This window comes from Eubalaena glacialis, chromosome 1, assembly GCF_028564815.1.
Source record: "Eubalaena glacialis isolate mEubGla1 chromosome 1, mEubGla1.1.hap2.+ XY, whole genome shotgun sequence".
In the NCBI taxonomy this organism is placed as follows: domain Eukaryota; kingdom Metazoa; phylum Chordata; class Mammalia; order Artiodactyla; family Balaenidae; genus Eubalaena; species Eubalaena glacialis.
Genome location: NC_083716.1, coordinates 39,764,356 through 39,777,327, shown reverse-complemented (window position 1 = coordinate 39,777,327; position 12,972 = coordinate 39,764,356). Strand labels below are relative to the sequence as shown.

The 12,972-nt window shown below is 41.2% G+C and overlaps 1 protein-coding gene across 1 annotated transcript in view; it reads right to left on the bottom strand.

Annotated features, from left to right (window-relative positions):
• The window catches only part of ASAH2 (N-acylsphingosine amidohydrolase 2), a 76,249-nt gene extending 63,509 nt beyond the window's left edge, over positions 1–12,740 (bottom strand). The window contains exons 1-4 of the mRNA XM_061195609.1: positions 12,614–12,740; positions 9,273–9,436; positions 7,672–7,821; positions 100–276 (exon numbers count right to left, since the gene is read on the bottom strand). Coding sequence (XP_061051592.1) covers positions 100–276; positions 7,672–7,821; positions 9,273–9,436; positions 12,614–12,740 — 618 coding nt within the window. The remainder of the gene's footprint in view (positions 1–99; positions 277–7,671; positions 7,822–9,272; positions 9,437–12,613) is intronic.
• Between the last annotated feature and the right edge of the window lie 232 nt (positions 12,741–12,972).

Here is a 12,972-nt window from a genome sequence, read left to right as displayed (position 1 = left end):
CGAGATCCCACAGGGACTCTCCATATCATACCAAACCACTCCTAAACCACTGTAAGCAATGCTAAAGAACACTGGGGTCCTCTGGGGTCCCTTGCCAACCTTCATGATGCCAGCAACCATGTACTCAAAAGTTCGATTGCTAAACCCTTCACTGGCAATCACAAATGTAGTGTACTGGAAATATCCTGCTGGACCCGAGTGTGTGTGAGTACCGCTCAGGATAACGTTGTCTCTTCTGTACAGGGAGCCATATTTACTCTGCAGCCTGTTCAGGACCTTTAAGAAAGGAAAAACAAAACAAAACAAAACTAAGAAGAGGAATAACATAGGAGCGTAGCCTGAGAAAAAGCTCTGATGAGTCTAATCACTGAGCCATATCAGTGACATCCCTGTCAAGTGACCTTTCACTCTATGCTTGAGTTTATCATCTCAGTAACAACAACATCAACAATAATTGCAGTCGCTAACATTTTATAGATTCTTGCTGTGTACCAGCACAATGCTAGGTATTACATACATCATGTCATTTAAAAATCTCTATAACACCACCAAGAGGTGGGTATTTTTAATCTTATCTTTTGCTGGAAACATTGACATGTACAGAAGTTAAATAATTTGCCCACAGATCTAATAAATAGCAGAGTCAGAGTCTAGATCCAAGTCTAACTATAGAACCAGTATTCTCACCCACTCAATGTCCAGACACAGTTCTAAGCACTAGGGACATATGAGGTCCCTACCCTGGAGAAGTTTTTATTCTAATGAGGGAAAGATAAATAAATATGCAATATTACATTATACAGTGATAAACTCTATGAAGAAAAATATAGCTAGGTAAGGCAAAAGAACATGATAGTGTTACTGAGGAAAGATCTTCCCAAAGATGTTACCTTTCATCAGAGGCTTAACTGAAGAGAGCAAACTGGTCATGCAATACCAGGGCGGAAAGCATCTCGGGAGCAGTGCAAAGTCCTCTTTACTGCCTCACTTCCCAAAATGAAGAACTCAATATTCCCAGACACAGACACTTACACTTATTGGCCTGGGGAAGCCACCCACTGTGACCTGAGGACACCCCAGCAATCCTGTGGAGAGGCCCATGTGGAAAGGAACCATCTTGTCGGCACTAACTTGCTAGCCGTTTGGTGAGCAACCATAGAAGGTGACCCTTCAGACTCAGGCAAGCTTCAAACAACCGCAGCCCCAGCCAACACCCAAGTTCAACCTCATGATGCAAAAGTAATGATATGTGACGGTGGTTCTAATATGTCAGAATCATCCAACCCAGCCATTCTAGGATTCCTAACCCACAAAAATCCTGAGCACTAATACATGATTATTGTTGTTTTAAGCCACTGAGTTTTCTGGATGACTTGCTGTACAGCAATAGATACCTAATCCAAAGAGACTCAGTAAATGTTCATTGAATTAATCAATGAACATCCAAATGAATAATTAATGTTTTGGGGTGGTATATACACATCAAGAAAACAAAAGAAAAAATTAGTGATGTTGCTGAGTACCTTTTTTTTTTTTTTTTGGCTCAAATGTCTCTTTTTTATTGAAGTATAGTTGACTTCAAATGCTATATTAGTGCTGAATACCTATACCTGATTATGCTTTAATCAACTGTAATCTGAAATTTGGTATTACTGTGGTTTCTCTGTGAAAGATGTGTTGACTTCATGTCAAAAATTACTAAAATGTTCCAGCAAAAGTGTCAACCCCAGGCAACCTTCCTCAGTGTAAGATACTATCACCTAATACCAGGGACAATGACGGAAACTCATTTATGGCAGAGCTGGCAAATACTACTTATCTCATGCACTCAGTCCTATTCATGGGTGGCTGCTATCCAAAGCAGTGTGTTGAGAAGGATTCTGAATCCAAATCTGAGCTTAGCAAAAAAAGAGTGCCTTCTGGTGGGGAAGGGGGTGGGGCGTGCAGCATCTTAGTTCCCCAACCAGGGATTGAACCCGCACCCCCTACAGTGGAAGCGCAGAATCTTAACCACTAGACAGCCAGGGAAGTCCCGAAAGAGTGCCTTTTTTGATTAGCAATGCTCTCCACCTTGAGTATGGTATAGGCAGTAGTATGTTGATAAACTGTTTCTCTGAAAGAAAAAAGAATAGCCCTCATTTGTATCATCTGTCAGTTTCTGTGGTGCAAATACACTCACCATAGTGAATTTCAAGCTACCAAAAGTTTAACCACTAACTCACAAAGTTCCTAAATATTTAACAATCAGCTCTCATGAGCTGGTGCAAGCCAGTTCCAGCACACCCATGGAACATAAGGAAGCAGCAGCAACTGGTGTGCTATATACAGAAAATACATAAAGACATCCATTCAACCTCTTCTATTTTAGGTGAAGAGCTCCACCACCCTCATTCTAAGTCACGTGGTCATTGAATCAGGAAGGAGATCTTACAAACCATCTTGCCTCATTAACCTCTCCGTGGCCCAAACACTGATTCCTAGGTTACCACATCCACATGAGCAACCACGTGATACGAGGCAAATGTGGAAAGGAAATAGGATATAACTAGACCAACATTACCAGCCCACACTCTCCATCCCAATAAGGTTCCATGTTCCTTCTGTTTGATCCTAACTCCAGCCCCAACTCTTCATCACTCTTACATATTCTTTCACACAGTAAGTATTACTGCTTCATGAAGAAGAAATGTCCGTAGGGATAAGGGGAAACAATCAATGAATGGACACCATGAAAGCTTAACTAAAGTCAAAAGCTGATGTTCTTACAATTCTGTAACCAAGACAAGAAGGTCTTGGAAAAGCAGGAACTGCCAGTCAACTTTAGAGCTCCCTGTCCCGCACATTTTTATTCCTAAAGAACTGTAACATTAGGATTTTTAGAATTCAGTGCATTTTTTCAGGTTTATGCAAGAATCAAGCTCTTGAAAACATAGAAATTATGAATCTTGAATTTTAAAACAAAAGAAAAAGACTACAAACAGCTTACAGAAATCTTATCCTAAACTATAATCTCTGATATGAAGTCAGACATGTGGGACTTCTGGGGAAAAAGAAAAAAATTAAAAACTCAATCATGTAATAACAATGCCTGCCAATAGCCATTATAAGTAGCATGTTTCCTACTTCATGAAAGGAGGGCTATTTTAACATAGAGCAAAGAAGTGACGTTAATGCCTATCGCTCACTTCTTCGACTGCAGTTTCCATTCCATTTCCTATTGCTGACACTCTTGGGAACATGACATAGAAAGAGTTAGAAAAGTCATTCTGCTTTCCTGCCCTGCCTCACTGCTCAGGGATCTTCTTTAATCTTTATTCCATGCTGGAAATTTCATCAATCTCAAAGCTGAGACTGAGAATCTGACTAAAACCAGGTGTTATAATAAGCTTAATGGCACTAGTTTAGTTATATTTATTTTTCACACTTTCCCCTTGGATTAACTTGAGATAAGTAAGTGGGTTCATTTATAGGTCTTTCCTCTGGGTCTCAGCTTGTAAGGGGAAGTAAAAATAGGAAGAGATGGTTAAATGGTGCCCAGTATTAACTTCATAGTGGTCTACAACCCAATACATTAACCCGCTATCCCCTCCACACTCCACCCCAAAGTGTCTGTTTTGACTCTATTTCTACTTAATGACCCCACCATTTCCCAATCAGAACCATTTTTGATTCCTCAGAAAAATAGTATAGTGCTATGGTAATGAACACGTGCTCTGGCAGGAAAATGTCAATGTTTGAACTCCACCTCTGCCAGTTCCTAGCCGCGTACACTTGGACAAGTTACTTGGTCCTCTGCAACTCAGTTTCCCAGTCTGTCAAATGACATAATAATAGTACCTCCCTCATACAGTTGTTTGGAGGATTAAATGAATTAATATATATGAAGCACTTAGACCAATACCTGACTCATCACAGGAACTATGTCAAGTGTTAGCTTTTATGTCAATTCATCCCCAAATCTCATTAGCATTTGATTTGACTTTTTACCACCATATAGTCTCACTGCTGTCCCATTGGTTTAAAACTTTTATGCCAGCATTACATAGTATAGGGGAAATGGCCAGGCAAAGTTTAAATCCCTCCTGCAATGCCAGTTTCCCTTTCTAGTTCTTTCAGCCTTTTAACACCCTGTAAAATTCCCCCATATTAAATCCCCTGTTTGAAATGCCTATTGTGATTACTGTTTTCCCAACTGGACCCTCATCAATAGAGCCTTGATGTTAATTTAAGGGATCTGTCAATTTGTGTCTTCACCGCTAGCTCTAGTCTATTACAATCCACCTCAAACATCACTGTCTGATTAATCATCCTAAAGCACAATTGTGTCTGCATCACTCCTCCATGCAAAAGTTTTCTAAGAATCCCCATCACCCACAGAATTAAAAACAACCTGGCATCCCAGGACCCTACAAATTATGACCAACACACCTTCCAGGTACATCTCCAATTACATGCCTACATGTGTCCTAATAGAACTGATCTCTGTCTCTTCAAATACATCTACATTTCTCCCTTGTGCCTCTCTGTGTCCATGTTGTCCCCTCGATTTGATAGCTCTTCCTCCCCATGTCAACCATTTAAAATTCTCCCCATTCAAGTGTCACCTCCACTTTGAATTTTCCTCTAGTTTCCATTTCCTGAATCCCTGTGTTGTACTTTTAAAGTACTGTATGCCCACAAATTCTTCAATACCCCTGGCTTCAAGAGGTGAAGTATAACTTTCCCACCTGTGAGTGTGAACTAGACTTGGTGACTTGCTTCTAAGGATAGAACAGGGTGAAAGTGATGGTGTACATCTTCTGAGCCTGGGTTATGAAAGGCACTGTGGTTTCTTCCCTGCTCTTTTTTTTTAAAATTAAAGTATAGTTGATGTACCATATTACGTAAGTTACAGGCATACAATATGGTGATTCACAATTTTAAAAGGTTATGCTCCATGTATAGTTATTATAAAAGATTGGCTATATTCCCTGTGTTGTACAATATATCCTTGTAGCTTATTTTATACATAATAATTTATACCTCTTAATCCCCTAACCCTACATTACCCCTCTCCTCTTCCCTCTCCCCACTGGTAACCACTAATTTGTTCTCTATATCTGTGAGTCTGTTTTTTGTTATATTCACTAGTTTGTTCTATTTTTTAGATTCCACATACAAGTGATATCATACAGTATTTGTCTTTCTGACTTATTTCACTTAGCATAATACCTTCCAAATCCATCCATGTTGTTACAAATGGCAAAATTTCATTCTTTTTTATGGCTGAGTAGTATTCCACTGTATATATGTATATACACCACAGCTTCTTTATCCATTCATCTATTGATGGACACCTAGGTTGCTTCCACATCTTGGTAGCTGTAAATAATACTGCTATGAACATGGGGGTGCATATATCTTTTCATATTAGTGTTTTCATTTTTTTCAGATATATACCCAGGAGTGGAATTGCTGGGTCATATGGTAGTTCTATTTTTAATTTTTTGAGACACCTCCATACTATTTTCCACAGTGGCTACACAAATTTACATTCCACCCAATATGTATGTGGGTTCCCTTTTCTCCACATCCTCGCCAGTGTTTGTTATTTGTGTTCTTTTTGATGATAGCCATTTTGACAGGTGTGAGGTAATATCACAGTGTAGTTTTGATTTGCATTTCCCTGATGATCAGTGATGTTGAGCATCTTTTGATGTGCATGTTGGCCATCTGCATGTCCTCTTTGGCAAAATGTCTATTCAGGTCCTCAGACCATTTTTTAATCAGGTTGTTTGTGGTTTTTTGTTGTTGAGTTGTATGAGCTGTTTATATATTTTGGATATTCACATCTTATCAGTCATATCATTTGCAAATATTTCCACTGACAAAACGAAAAGACAACCTACTGAGTGGGCGAAAATCCCTGCTCTTTCCTTTAAGTTACACACTATAAGGGAAGCCAGCTGCTCTGTCATGAGGATATGGACAGTGGGGGAACTGTCAGTAGCCACATGAGTGAATCACCTTGGAAGTGGATCTTTTAGCCCTAGTCAAACCTTCAGATGACTGCAGCCTTTGCCAGCATCTTGACTGCAAGCTACCCTAAGTCATAACCACCTAGCTAAGCCAGTTCTGAATTCTTCACCAACAGAATTATGAGATAAAACAACAAATTAATTAAGTCCCTATTTGGGGGGCTATTTATTACTCATGAATAGATAACTAATATATAACTGTCCTTTATTCCAGTAAATTATAGTTATTTGCCTATTTCTGGTACAGTCCTTCCTCCAATCCCCCAACTAGGTACTGAGCTCATAGGAACATGGGTTATGACTCACTTAGCTGTGTGCCCCTGAAGTACCTAACAAAGTGTCTTGCAAAAAGCAGGTGATCAATGCTCTCCAAGATAATAGAATGACCTCACTTTTAAGAATGTAGGCTCTGGTATCAGGCATATATGTGTTCAGAATCCAGCTCTACCTTTTTCTAACTGTGTGAACTTGGGAAAGTTACTTAACCTTCTCTAAGACTCAGTCTCCTTACCTGCAAAATGGGGATAACAACAGGCCGACCTCACAGTTTTGTTGTCAGTGTAGGTGTGGGGAAAGCACTTAATCCTCTGCTCCTTATGTTTCCATAGATGGGAGAGACTTACATTCTACTCCTCACGAGGGGGTGACATTAGAGAAATGCTTTTAGGCCCTCTCATCATCCCTCTCCCTGGCCCCTTCACACCACAGGAGGAGCAAGTGTTTACTTGGTGAGGTTGATAGAACATGACACTGAATAATGGACATTTAATGGTCATTATTCTAGATGTTCCAGACTCTCCTCTTTCTCACATTTGTAAGTATGTGAGCAGATACTAAGAATACACTTTCTTTCTGTGACCTGATCCCTGCAGAAAATATAACCAGATCAGGGTCTAGAAATTGGCTGAGAGAGAGAGACCTGGAAGTCCATGTGTCTATAACTATTTCTCTCTCCCTCCCCACCCCCTCTCTGCAACTTACAAGCTGCCTGTCCAGGACCTCCTATGCACCTTTCTGCTAAGCTCAACTTTCCCCACAGGTGGGTTACATGGTCAAAATTGGCAGAAAAAATCATAGAAAAGCCTGCCATATTCTACAATACAGTTTAGAGTTTAAGAGTGCTAATGTTGTATTCTTTTAAAATTTTATTATGGAAAAGTTCAGACATGTACAAAAATCATCAGAACAGTATAATGAAACCCCCATGTGCCTTTCACCCAACTTCAACAATTTACGGCCAACCTCATTTCAGAGTTGCTTTTTAATTCTCTTTAATTCCTTGCATCTATTCTTAATTGTCTAAAAACTTGAGGGGAGGATTAGTGATTAATTGGCACTCTCAGACTTCTAACAAGGAGGATTACAAGAGAGTGTGTGTGAAAGTCACTGGGACATAATAAGCTTGCAAAAAATTCGCATTAATAATGACAGTGAGCCATCAGCAGAATGGAAAGCAAGTTTTGACCAAGATGACTTGGAATGGAATGAGGCTCATTCTCCTCATTCGATCATCTGCTGGATTGTCAAGAGCTTATAACCTTGAGGGTAGTAGAAACTCACTGGATGTGAAACCAGGAGAACTTAGTTACTGTCACGTTCACCTGCAGACTTTGCCTTTAAATCACGTCATCTCTTTCTCACCTCAATCACTTACCTCCAGCCTGAGTCGTTGGGATACCATGCCTATCTCAATGCTGACAAACACTACTCGACTGGACCCATCTGGTTCCGCCACGATGAACGCACGACTGTACAACCTCGTGAGGATGCCTCGTGCATTCTGGCCAGTTTTGCTGTAGCCCATCTAAAGAGGAAGAGAGAATCAGCACCACTCCTTCTCACCCTGTTGTTACCAGAAACCAGGCACAACCATACAAGAATAGACTACTTAGGAAAGGCAAAGAAATACAATCCACATGACACTGTGGCTCCGAGTGAGACAAGATATGTGTTTTCAAGAGTAAAGCCAACATCACAAAACAGGCTTTACCCTTCTGTGCAGAAAAAGGCAAAGTAGTTGCTGGGTTGGCAGTAGCTATTCACTGGCCTGTGGGCAAGGAGGGAACTGGTGTGACTCAGGAATTCCATCACGATGCTGGAGACCTTTCATGGCTTTTCTGTTCTTTGAAACAGGACCGTTTCTCCAGCTTATCTAAGGTACTACAGAAGAAATCGTTCCCCAGCCATCATTCCACATTCCCAGGAATACCCTGAAGACTGGAGGCCCCTTCACTTTGGTTGTTTGGCATGTGATTTTTTTTTTTTCCTGAAGAAAATGGTTTCCTTATGACTAAGTAATCCTTATTGAGGGTGCCTCACCCTGGCTTTTATCATGTTGTCCCTCCCTCAGCCAAGTCAAATCAAACACACCTATCATAAAGCCCCTCTCTCACCATGTCATAAAGCCCGCCCATAAAAGCCAGGTCTTCAGCATGGTCCCTCTACTGCTTGCTTTACCTCTCATGTGAGTGGTCATTTAAGGTTTACATTCCAGAGTCACTTTTCAGAACAGACAACAGGGAATAATTCCTAGAATCTAAAGATTATTCGGTAGGAGAGAGAAAAATCCCATCAGGCAACCTCCTGCTCTGGTTACCTAGGGAAAGGTGGCTAGAAAGGTGTGTCTACCATCACAGCCTGGAAGTTGCATGCCAGCGGCCCATAGACCACACCTGATCCAGAGAAGTGTTTTACTTGGCTAACACACTGTTGGTCCACACTAGATTTCCAGTTTTAACTAGAGTTGCTTCCATTTTCCAATGGAGAGACTTAAATCCTCAGATCTTCAATCCATAAATATTCTGGCTTCTCTTGAAAAAACTGTAAGGTAGGGCAGCCCTAGATCCACACTCTTGCATGGCAACAACCAGCTAAAGCCATGCAACTTTCTAGTTATGCCACAGTCACCACCACTTTCTATTGCCCCCCAAAACTGAGGATTTACTAGACATTCATCATCTTACACTGGCCTTCTTCGGCCATTTATGGTACCTGCCCATCCCCTGTAGTATTGGAGTTCGTCCGCCTTGCCACTTCCATTCACAAAAAACGGCCAATTGAGTTTACAAGGGAGTTGTGGTTAAATAAAATGTCCCCTCTTCCTTAGAGTACAATATCCATGTGATGTTAGACAACAGTGAAGTCAATAAAAAGTGAGAAGGAGATTATGACATAATATTTAGGAATAAATACAGGGTGCAAAATAATAAAGTTACTTGTTTCACAGTCTCCTCAAGGATCCCATAATTTACCTACCAAAATGATATCTGCTACTTGGCCTGTGCAGTCAGCTCGCCCAACACCAATATGGTAGCCACTGAAGTTCTGAAATAGAGTAGGCTCTGGGGTGCTGGGTGTTGGAGATGCCTGGATGACTGTGGGGCCCTGGGTGGCTGGAGGGATCTGGGTGGTTGGAAAACCTGAATCAAAAAACAATAAGATATTTAAGAAACAACATTTCAGCCCATGCACTTGTCGGCATCAATTAGAACACACAGATTCAGGTTCCTAAGGATGAATCCTTGTATATTCTCTTACATCTAAGATACACGGTGAGAAACATCTCAGGAACATGTTTTATATCGTAATCCCAAGGAGGATCTTTTTCACGGAGTGGAGATGTTTCAGCCTAACAGTCAAGCTCTCTGTCAAATGTCCTTCAACTTCTCCTCACAAGCCGTTCCTGTCTAACCTGTCACTCTTCATTCACTCACCCTGCACTTCTATTCCAGCCAAACAAATCAGGTCTCAGGTTCCTGGCACACAGCCCACTAAATCCAGCCTCTGGGGATTTGTTTCTACCACTCTCTCCATCCAGAGACCTTACTCCTTTCTGGTCCATCAATCAGTCTCCTCTACCCCTTCAGAGTAGGTTTATTTCCATCACACCCAGATCCAGCTCAACCCCTCACCTTCAGGATGCCACCCCAGCTGTCTCTACCCTGCTCTTATCCTCCTTGACCTTCTAAATCTTTTATTCTTAATGCAACCTAGATCATTGTACACTAGTTAACATAGTCCCGCTTTATTTTAATTATTCTCATGTCACCTATATGTATGCATATTAATACATATATTCTATATCAACATCACACACACACACGAATATCAAAGGATGCAGAATGGGATAGAGACTAAAAGAGCAGGTGCCAGAAACAGCCCAGGTTTGAAAACTAACTCTATCATTTACTAGCTGAACAAATAACTTAACCTATTTTACCTCAACTTTTCTCATCTATGAAGAAAAGTAACATAACTTTCTCATAACAAGAAGATAATAATACCCTACTTCCGAGGGTTGATTGACAATAAATATGTTAATACATATTCAAAATTTAAAACAATGGCTGGCATATAGCTTTGGTTTTTTGGTTTTTTGTTTTTTTGTTTTTTACGTATTTAGACATCTTACTTATATATTTTATTTGTTTGTTTCCACCCCAGACAACAGCCAGGGGTGGCCAAGGCAACACATGTCAGTGTCACAGTGCATTAGTGGTCAGAAAGTACTTAGGCAAGAGATTAACAGAAGACTTCTTCTGGGTTCCAGAATTTTGGAGCTCAAGAAAGTTTAGAGATCACATAATCCAATCTCTTCCATTTTACGTATAATAAAACTGAAACCCAGAGAAATGACTTAACCAAGATTTCATGGAGAGCATATGATGAATCAGGTGCCTAACCCAGATCCTCCAACTCAGAATCTGCTGCTCTTTCATCCACATTCTAAGTGTAGTTAGAATTCAATGTTTTCCCATCCTCAAGCCCACGTTTTCTACAAGACATCAAGTATTGCAAGGAAGGAATCAGGCACCTTTGCTATTGCCTCATTTGTTCCAATGTAGAAATGTAGTGCCAACCAACGCCAAATCTAGTCACATAGCCAAAGGATTCTTTTCGATCTCAGAGTCTCAGATCTGTAAAGCAGTACTAAGGCTAGCACCTACCTTTATGGGACTTTGTGAGGATTAAATGAGAAATTTACATAGAATGTTTACCATAGTGCTTGACACAAAGTAACCATTCAATAAATAGCAACTTCTACTATGAAAATAATGACTGTAATTATTAATTACCTCCCTGAGCCTCAGGCTCTGGATTCTCTAATTTTAAGAGAGAAAACTATGTAAGTCCTATGCATTCTTTCATTTCTAGCAGTCTATAACTCATTCGGCCCGCTCCCAGAAAAGAGGATCTCTGTTCCTCTGGGTCGGCAGGGAATGAATTCAAAACATGGGGACAGGGACTTCCCTGGTGGTCCAGCAGTAAGGAATCCGCATTACAATGCAGGGGACATGGGATCGATCCCTGGTCAGGTACTTAAGATCCGATATGCCGCGGGACAACTAAGCCCACGCGCCACAACTACTGAGCTCACACGCCTCAGCTAGAGCCTGTGTGCCGCAAACTACAGAGCTCAAGCACTTTGGAACCCATGCACCACAACTAGAGAGAGAAAACCCGCACTCCACAACTAGAGAGAAGCCCGTGCACCCCAACGAAGAGCCCACACGCTGCAACGAAAGATCCCGCATGCCTCAATGAAGATCCCGTGTGCCTCAATGAAGATCCCGTGTGCCACAATGAAGACCCAACACAACCAAAAATAAATAAAATAAATAATAAATAAATCTTTAAAAACAAAAAACAAAAAAACATGGGGACAGGTAGAGAATACATTAGAAAAGAGAAGAGGCCACAAAAGAGAAAACCAAGGTGAACAATGTTGCCTCTCCTTCTCCATTGGGCCTGCGGCCAGGCCTCCCTTTACTTTGGTGAAAGCATTCAGTCCCCAACTGTCTTCCCTACTGTTTATCAGGTATATAACCTATCATCAAAGGAGAGGCTCCCATGGACGCGATATTGCCTGTAAATTTAGCCTAGGTGGTTTTCAAAAACTAAGTTAATTTCCAACATTTAAAAAAAATCAGGAAAAAAAAAACCCCAGATGTCTAAACCGCCTCCCCCAATTTCCAGCTTCTTTTGAAAACTCAGAAGGGCTGAGTCGATGTGACATCATGACAACAAACAGCTGGCACTCAGGAGGGCCTGTGGACCCTCTTCACCAGAGAGACACCTGTCCCCACCCTGGGCCACGCCCCCCACCCCATTTATGGAACTTGATTGACCCTCATGGGATTTGAGTTCAAGATCCCCTTCTCTAAAGCTTTCACAGACTAATTGACATTCAGTGGGTCTTTCCTTCTCCTTTTGCCCCCCACCCACCCCCTAGAGAAGATGATGCCAGAAAGGAGGCAAAGAGGAAAAGAAGAGGCTCAGGGTAAAAGCTCACGTTACTGGACCTTGAAGAATCCTGAGCTGTACTTAGATCAGTGGAAAAGTGAGACAAGTAAGTGCATGTCAGAATGCAGCACTGGTTACTTGGGGCCAAAGTTAAACTTGATAAAAATTGCTATCAATGCATAAAGGGCAACTAAGGTAAAGGTTAGATAACCATCCCAGGCTGCTTAAGTACACATTGAACTGCCCTGTTATCAGCATTATCAGCAGACACTGTTTCTTGCCTTGGTGTCCCCCAAAATGAAGAAATTTCCTACAGGCTAGGAATAGCATACAAGAGAACCCATGATACTTGCCTGTGTGATTTACAGTGGTCCCACTGGTGATGAACAACAGGCTGAGAAGAGCCACCATGATCCCTGTCATCATCACAAAGAGGAAAATCAGAAATACCTCTAAGGTGGAAAAGGTACATTTGGCCATGTCTCCTGAGGAAAAGCAGAGACAGAAGAACAACTATGGAAGAGACAGAAAAAAGACAGAATAACAAATTAAAATACACATGCTTCAAGCTGTCCGAGGCTAAGATGTCTTAGCTCTTTCATATGAATAGACTCTACCAGGAATGCCAAGTACAGGGCATACTTGCCACTAGGTCCATATCCCAAGCCTGTGGAAGAAAAGACCAAGCAATTACAGCACTCCTTGATGAATT